At 36.9% G+C, this 7,972-nt stretch overlaps 1 protein-coding gene across 2 annotated transcripts; it reads right to left on the reverse strand.

Moving 5' to 3' along the window:
* Positions 1 to 286: 286 nt before the first annotated feature.
* On the reverse strand, positions 287 to 5,712 carry LOC147542855 (scarecrow-like protein 8). Of its 2 annotated transcripts, XM_086635151.1 has the most exons (4): positions 5,628 to 5,712; positions 5,415 to 5,518; positions 4,070 to 4,755; positions 287 to 3,140 (listed from the first exon to the last, which is right to left on the reverse strand). In XM_086635151.1, the coding sequence occupies exon 4, from the start codon at positions 2,443 to 2,445 to the stop codon at positions 466 to 468; it is 1,980 nt and encodes a 659-aa protein (XP_086491277.1). In that variant the 5' UTR covers positions 2,446 to 3,140; positions 4,070 to 4,755; positions 5,415 to 5,518; positions 5,628 to 5,712; the 3' UTR covers positions 287 to 465. The 2 variants fall into 2 exon arrangements, with proteins under 2 accessions (XP_086491277.1, XP_086491276.1); XM_086635150.1 differs by having other exon boundaries at positions 287 to 4,755.
* Positions 5,713 to 7,972: the final 2,260 nt, after the last annotated feature.

Below are 7,972 nucleotides of genomic sequence, written 5' to 3' on the forward strand. Positions count from 1 at the left end.
AGCCGATTTGGCTAATTTGTCTGCTTGATAGTTCAGCTGTCTCTTGATGTATTTGAATTGAACGCTATCAAGTCTTCTCCGTATTTCTCGAATTCTGCGAATGTGATTTAAGGATCGCCATTGAACTATATGCCTTTGATCCTGTATGTTCTTGATGAATTAATGTTGTCGCTTTCTGATGTAGATTGTTGCGGAAGCGAAATAACATTGGAATCCATTACTAAAACTAAAGAAGAGACAAGAAATAACTAATGATAAACTAAAATAACTGTAAAGAAAGAAGATGCAATCAAGGGGTTTGTTTATAATTCAATTCAATGATTAACAAGACAGACCAGACTTCTCTTATATAGAGATTGTACTTTCCTAGATAGACTCAAATAAAGAAAGAAGAAAACTAGTAAGGATACTTTCCTTGATTGCTAGGACTCTAAACATGGAAACCCTAAATACTAGACTGGTAACTTAAATTAATATAGTATCTTGGCCATTGGGCCTGTTATTGGTTTGGCCGTGAGGCCCATTGGTGGGATGGCCGCCATCATACTCCCCCGCTGTGGAACAACTTGTCCCCAAGTTGGTGTCTTCGTAAATTGGCTCTGCCAGACAAAACGGGTAGAAATCGGCGACAGTGAAGGCAATCCTTAGTTCCCATTTTGCTCGTGATTTGCCGAAAAGTTGAGGAAGACAAATATTGATCATAAGACCAATTATAATCTGACTCATATACTGACAAGAAACTTGCAAAAGCAGTAGGAGTGCATAAAAGTCAAATAAATTGCAACATCTTCCATCATCTTTTAATGTGACGAAGAAGACCACAAATACCGCATAATTCTCTACGGAAAAATCAACCTTGAATTTCTGCATCCAGTTCGTCACTTTTACAAAAATAGCTATAAATATCTTCCCTCGTTCATCGTGGAGTTTATTAACCAAAGATCTACCAATAACTGGTAATCTAGTTACTTCCCAAGCCAATATTTCAAAATAACTGAACTTGGTGGATGCACTAATTCGGTCGTCAAAAGATAACGTAGCACAACTCATCGTATCATTGACCTCTTTTAGAGGTGGAGATAAAGATGGACTAGGGAGTATTTTATGATTCGAAACCACTAATTTTTCTCCGGGGATTGTATAGGGATCAAATAAATTGTGCCGGCTAGTCTTATTCAACCGAATCTCATCGAATTTGTCTTCCCCCGTCATTGAAAAACTAGTATTTTTGTTATCAAGAACCTCCCCTTCAATAATATCGGCCATGGTGGTCGGAGGAATTTCGGATAATAATTTTCGAGATTCAATTCTTTCTTTTCCTTCACAAGAAATTGAGTTAGTAGCTTTCTTAGCTAACCCTTTCTCAACTCGAAATCGTTCAATCAAATCTCTACTCAATTTTATATCGAACGAGTCAAAAATAGATCGGTAAAATAAATAGGACTCAATAAGTCGAGTAACAAATGGTGCCATGTTACAATTCATTTCCTGTTCAACTAACGTCACCACCATAGATTTCAAACTTTTCACGAATCTTAACGACTCATCACGTGGATTTTCTGTCGAAACCGATTCGTCCAGGAAATTGTGTAAAAGAAAAGCAAAATTCACAACTAATGAATCGTCCGAGTCACTACCGAGTTCATCTCTACTAAGAATTAAATCAGAGATTTTTTTACTTACAGCGTTGAATTTCAGACCGAGTCCAACTCGTGCAGCTATCATACGTAACCGATCACCAACGATTCGTAACCCGTCTTCGTTCGCTTTTGATGGATCGGTCACAGTTGTGATTTTAATGGAGGGAATTTTTCTCTCAGCTAGGGCTTGAATGAGGGTTGCGTATTGAATTCCTTGCCCAATGTCAAAATCGAGAACATGAAGATTGAGATTGTATGGAGATTGATATTTGAATGATTCAAGGATTGAAAGATAAGCAACCATGAATCCAAGCTTGAAACAAGGGGAAACTTCATAAAGAAGCTGACTTGAAATAATCTCTTCTGTTGGAGATAATTCAGTCAATGAATTAGGCTTTTTCTCTGGATCTATACAAGAAAGAAGAGCAGTAACCATATAACCAGTCAATCTCTGTTCTGGATCACCTCTGATGTTTGAAATCGGTTTTAAACGATCAAGATTAAACAAAGCAGATTCAAAATTTCCATCTGAGATTGTTGTAGCTGCGTCTATTAGGGTTTGTTTTGATGAAGATAAACATATGTGAGATGTTGAAGATGATGAAGAAGAAGAAGTTGAAGAAGTTTGAGATGGTGAAAGAAGAGGTTTTTGTTGATTATTAGGACTTGGAGTTAACAAATTTTGAATAGTTTCAGTCCATTCATTACCAGTAATAACAGAAGCAGCATCTCCTTCATCTTGATCTCCATCATCATCATTTTCTGCTAAAAGCTGTTTCTCTAGTTCTTGAAGCTGATCCCTCATCTTTTCTTCTGAATCAGAACTCTTTGATTCGTCAAGAAGAGAACCAACAGATTGTTGTTGTTTTGGTTGTTGTGGTGTTACGGTGGTGGTGGGTTTCGGTTGTTGTTGGTGGTGTTGATCGGTGATAGTTGGTCCGTGGTGAAGCTGGTTCGGGGTGATGGTGTAGTCTCGGTGTGGTGTAGTTGATGGGAGTTGTGGTGTTACAGTGGTGGTGGGTTTCGGTTGTTGTTGTTGGTGGTGATCGGTGATAGGTTTGTTGGCTTGCCGTGATGGTTCTGTGGTGGAAGTGTGAATCGAGATATCGGTTTTCTCCGTTAACGGTAATTGTTTAAGGGTACGGTTAGACCAAGAAAACTCGAATATATTTGCCCGACAATAATATGTGGCGTCGACGTCAAAAATTCATGGTCTTCCGAAAATAAGATGACAATTATCCATATCGACGACGTCACAACAAATTGAATCACGATAATAAGATCCAATGGAGAACGTGAATGTGCATTGGGTTGTTACCGATAATTCCTTTTGATTAGAAATCCAACCAACTTTGTAAGGATTTGGGTGTTCAGTTGTAGGTAGTTGAAGAGCATTAACAAGTCGTTGAGAAATCATGTTCTCTTCACTACCATTATCGATGATGAAATCGCAGACTTTCTTGTTTATTGTAAGTCTTGATTTGAACACCTTATTCCTTTCTGGATGATTTGTTGGAAAAAAAAATTCAGGATTTTGAAGGCTCATGATACCAGCTGATGTAGATTGTTGCGGAAGCGAAATAACATTGGAATCCATTACTAAAACTAAAGAAGAGACAAGAAAGAGACAAGAAATAACTAATGATAAACTAAAATAACTGTAAAGAAAGAAGATGCAATCAAGGGGTTTGTTTATAATTCAATTCAATGATTAACAAGACAGACCAGACTTCTCTTATATAGAGATTGTACTTTCCTAGATAGACTCAAATAAAGAAAGAAGAAAACTAGTAAGGATACTTTCCTTGATTGCTAGGACTCTAAACATGGAAACCCTAAATACTAGACTGGTAACTTAAATTAATATAGTATCTTGGCCATTGGGCCTGTTATTGGTTTGGCCGTGAGGCCCATTGGTGGGATGGCCGCCATCACTTTCTATGATAATAGATCTATAGTTGTGTTCTTCTGCCCAAATGAGACCTTTTAATATGGTCATTGCTTCACTCTCTTCGTTGTTTCTTGCTCTGGTAGATACCGCATTTGCTTCTATGAATTTAGATTCCGCATTGTGTACTATCAAACTCGTGCCAATGTTAAATTCAACAGATGTAAATGAAGTGTCTACATTAATTTTGAGGTATGGGTAACCGGTGGTTGCCATTTTTCCATGGATGTAGTATTTTTGCTCACTTGCTTATATACTGCACCAATCTAGCCGACGAAATTTACCAGCATGATTTCATAATATACGGCCGAAGTACATGACTACATGTTTAGATCAAGGTGATATTAAAGTGCAAAGTGCATAAACTCTTTAACACATATAAAATTAGTAATAATCTCATATTTTGGCGTCTCAAAACGGAAAAAAAGTTCTCATTTATTCTCAGTGAGGATTATGGTCTGGTTCCAAGATAAAGGCTTACCAAAACAAGTTGAAACAAGTTGGATCATTATCGCCTTCTTCCTCGTTTCCTCTTTTCTTCAAATATTCGAATTTGACCACCCAAAAGACATGAGAACGATGTATTCCTACCCCATGCTTATCTCCATTTTCATCACAAGTATCATATTTAGTGAATCCGTAGGACAGTATACGTGATACACCGTCTTTACTTGTTCCATACCAAGCAAGCTTGACGTGAGCATTGCCGCAAACTCTTCCGATGACATTGAAATAGATATGAAAGGTCTCAAGCTTAGCTTTGCCTGAAAAACTAGAAAATGTATATTTGACAATTAATTCACATTAATATGTCCTTCTAACTCTCTTAAACCACCTAGGAATTTATCCTTAACAAAGTCATAACTCTCATCTCCCTCATCGAGCCTAACCATTTCAATACCAAACATCCTAACTTTCTTCGACAATTCATGACACGGAGAAACCTTCCGTGTTTGATAAAACCATTTTAGCCTTGTTAGATTCTCCTTCATCATCTTCAATTACAATGACGGCTTTTCCCTTATCTCTCATCAATCTCTCTGCGAATGGCAGCGGAGGTGTACGTTTATCGTTTTCATCCCCACCGGCAGAAAAATTGAGTTTCCTCTCCATCTAAGTAAATAAAGTAGTAATGGGTCATAATCTGGTTAATGAGAAAATTGAAACCTACAACCGAAACCAAAATAGATTTAATAACAGGATGAAAACAATACATTTTTCCAAAAATAGGTAAGATTTTAACAAAAAATAGGTAAAAGAATTATTCAAAATCTATAGTATTCTGGATCTAACAATGAAAAGAATTCTTTAGGTGATGACTTTAAGTCCTACATAGGGAATGTATTACTTCAACGTGCACGTATTTTTTTCGATCTTGACGTAATTATTAGCTCATTAGTTAAGTCATTTTAATAGCTAGAATTAAATATTTACCCTCATACAAAGTTTTAAATCCTACAAGTCAATCACAATGTTTAGAAAATGAATACCTCACTTGTTATTGCAGTTGTAAAATTTTCCGTTATATTGAAAACAATCATTGATTTAGACTAAACAATGGAGTATTTACTTGACTATTTGGCAGGATCGTGTGGTGGGGTTGCGAGTAGTGCGCCCGCACCCGCCACAAGGACCCTCTTTGGTATCAAACAACTTTAAATCCACTCGAATCAATTTGAAATATCAAATTAGATTTCTAAGTCAATTTGAAAAAAAACAATGCTTACATCTTAACAATCAAAAAAAAAAATTGGGTAAAGTAAAAAAATTACCCAAAAAAAAATACATAATCAAATACTCTGGAATATAATGAGAGATTTAATTACCTTACTCAAGGGATATTCCGAGGGTTTGACAGTTGCTTTCCCATGCCACACATTCCTAGATTGTTTCAATTCACCAACATCACTGTTGATATAATATTTCAATTCTATACAAAAATGTAAAAGAAAATTTAGAAGGAACTTAGATCCAAACATATATTAGAGGATAAAATTCGTTCAAATTAAGATAAATTGGACAAAGTCAAAGAAACTTACCATCATTTTCGAGGCCCTGGATCTGCTTTTTGTGTATCTCAAACTCCATATCCATCATCTCAGTTAGATATTTTCTTAGGATGACAGAGAAAGTGTCTGTGGTATATCTTTTTATATAGAAATAAAGTCCACAGTTATCTCTCCAACCCGCGGCGATGAGCCCCTAGTTTTGCAAAACCATGGTTTTCAAGAAATGCTTCTCTCGGCTAACGTGGATCTTAAGGTTCCAGTATCTAGAAATACCTCTCTTACTTAATGTGCTTCTATTTTTCTAATATACTGCTTTGCATAACACGTCGTAAGAGTCTCAATTTTTACAAATATACAACTTTCATCTCACGTGACTCCCGGCAGTTAATATTTAAGATAATTCTTCAATCCCTTGTTGTTCAAGGATCTTACGTAATAAAAAGCTTTTCGATTCAGTTTTTTGTTAAAATGTAAACTTTTCATGTCATTGTAATTTTCTCATACCTCGAAGAAGAAGGTAACAAGATGCGATGATAAAACAAGATTTTCTTTTTTTTTCTACAAAGGGCGTGAATAATTTCCTCATTTTGTGAAAGAGACATGATCTTTGATTAATTAGAAATAAGCTCATAAATATTAATCTTAACTTCAACCAACAGTCAGGAGCGGCCCAGACCCAAAGCAACCAAAGCAGCTGCTTTGAGCCTCATTTTCAGATTAATTACATATTTGAGAAAACAGGAAAATACAGTTTGCCGGCAAGCTTTTATTCGCCAGAAGAAGAAGAAGAGGACGAAGGACCGCCAATATCCACCGAAGCCCTGATCATGACGGCCAGAAGCGACCACCCCCACGGCGACGAACCAGAAAATCCACAGCAGAAAAAAGAGCAGGTTCAGAAGTACTGATAGTACTCGTCAGAGAATAAACCAGAGGATAAAGTGGTCTGGAGGACCTGAGGGTAGAAAGGTGATTGTCATTCATAAGATCGCGCGGACGAAGGACGCCAACCAAACCCTCACCAGCCACTTCCATGAAGAAGTGCTCAATGGGAAAATCATCACGATTCAGAACCATGTAGAAGGCAACCCTAACATCACTAGGGGTGTGCAAAAATAGACCGAACCAATCAAACCAAACCAATCCAAACCGGTCCAGTCGGTTTTCAAACCAAACCAAACGACGAGTGGTTTGGTACGGTTGTATATTTTCAAAAACCAACAGGTTTGGTTCGGTAAGTGGATGCATTTTTTAGGAACCATTAAAACCAAACGGAACCAGTCAAGTTCAATTAATATATATATAATTATATATTTATATAATTTTTTCTAAAATACATCTATCATATCTCTATAATTTCATACAAATACATATCTTTCATCAAGTTGCTATAAATAAGAATAACTACTACCTATACAAAACAACAACACTACTACAATATAATGTTACTAGCTAGTACTAGATTAAAACAATTCATGTATCATCAATGTTACTAGCTACTATATAATATTTCGGCCATGGACCTGCACATATCTTTCATGTTTCAAATGTTTTTTCGATGCATTATGTTAGTTTGATTGTTTCTTCAGGTTTTTCAGGAGTGTTGTCTTGATTTTATACGTCAATGTATGAAGAAAGTAACTCGATTCGCCGATTTTCATGGAGAACAAATTGCGTTTTATGGATGGTTTGGTATCCAGTAGTATCCAAACCGCTTATGATGGTTTGGTTAGTAACCGAACCAAACTCTGATCGGTTTGGTAACGGTTTAAAAAATCACTAACCAAACCATGAGTGGTTTGGTAACGGATGTCACCAAAATACCGGATACCGAACCAACGAACACCCCTAAACATCACTACCAGGGAAAGTTTCGCTAACCATTAAAAGAGACATGGTGAGATTTAGAAAAGTTATTCCTGTCTTAAACATCTATTTATAGGACAAAAAGGCCATGACAATGGGGCGTGATCAACGAAGAGTCGCGGCGAGCAGTCGTGGGAAACTAACAGACCCAAACGTGGGAAATAAAAGAAAGCACAAAAGTAATAAAGAACATGTAATTCTTTATTAATTCGTAAGAAGGAGCTATTACAGAAGAAATTACAAAAAAGGACACCCAAAACCACCACTGGCGCTTGGGTCTATTACAGAAGAAATTGCAAAAACCTAATAGTTGAAAGGCAAAGAAGAAACCAAGAAACGTGAGCTACAAAAGCAGTCACGCTGTTAGAAGTGACTCGAATATGGACTGGTATTGAACCCGGTTAAACCTACCGAAGTTTGTACCCATTAGCGGAGCTGATTACTGAGACAGAGCTGGTATGCGAAGCAGTGCTCTGAGGCAAAGCTGGACTCCGAGACAGAGCTGGAAT

Source organism: Eschscholzia californica, unplaced genomic scaffold, assembly GCF_041429995.1.
Source record: "Eschscholzia californica isolate CP2 unplaced genomic scaffold, dmEscCali1.0.p SCAF_4, whole genome shotgun sequence".
NCBI lineage: Eukaryota > Viridiplantae > Streptophyta > Magnoliopsida > Ranunculales > Papaveraceae > Eschscholzia > Eschscholzia californica.

What these genes read in the sequence shown, in the direction of transcription:
- LOC147542855 (XM_086635151.1), bottom strand. Translation starts at nt 2,445, where the DNA reads ATGAGGGATCAGCTTCAAGAACTAGAGAAACAGCTTTTAGCAGAAAAT.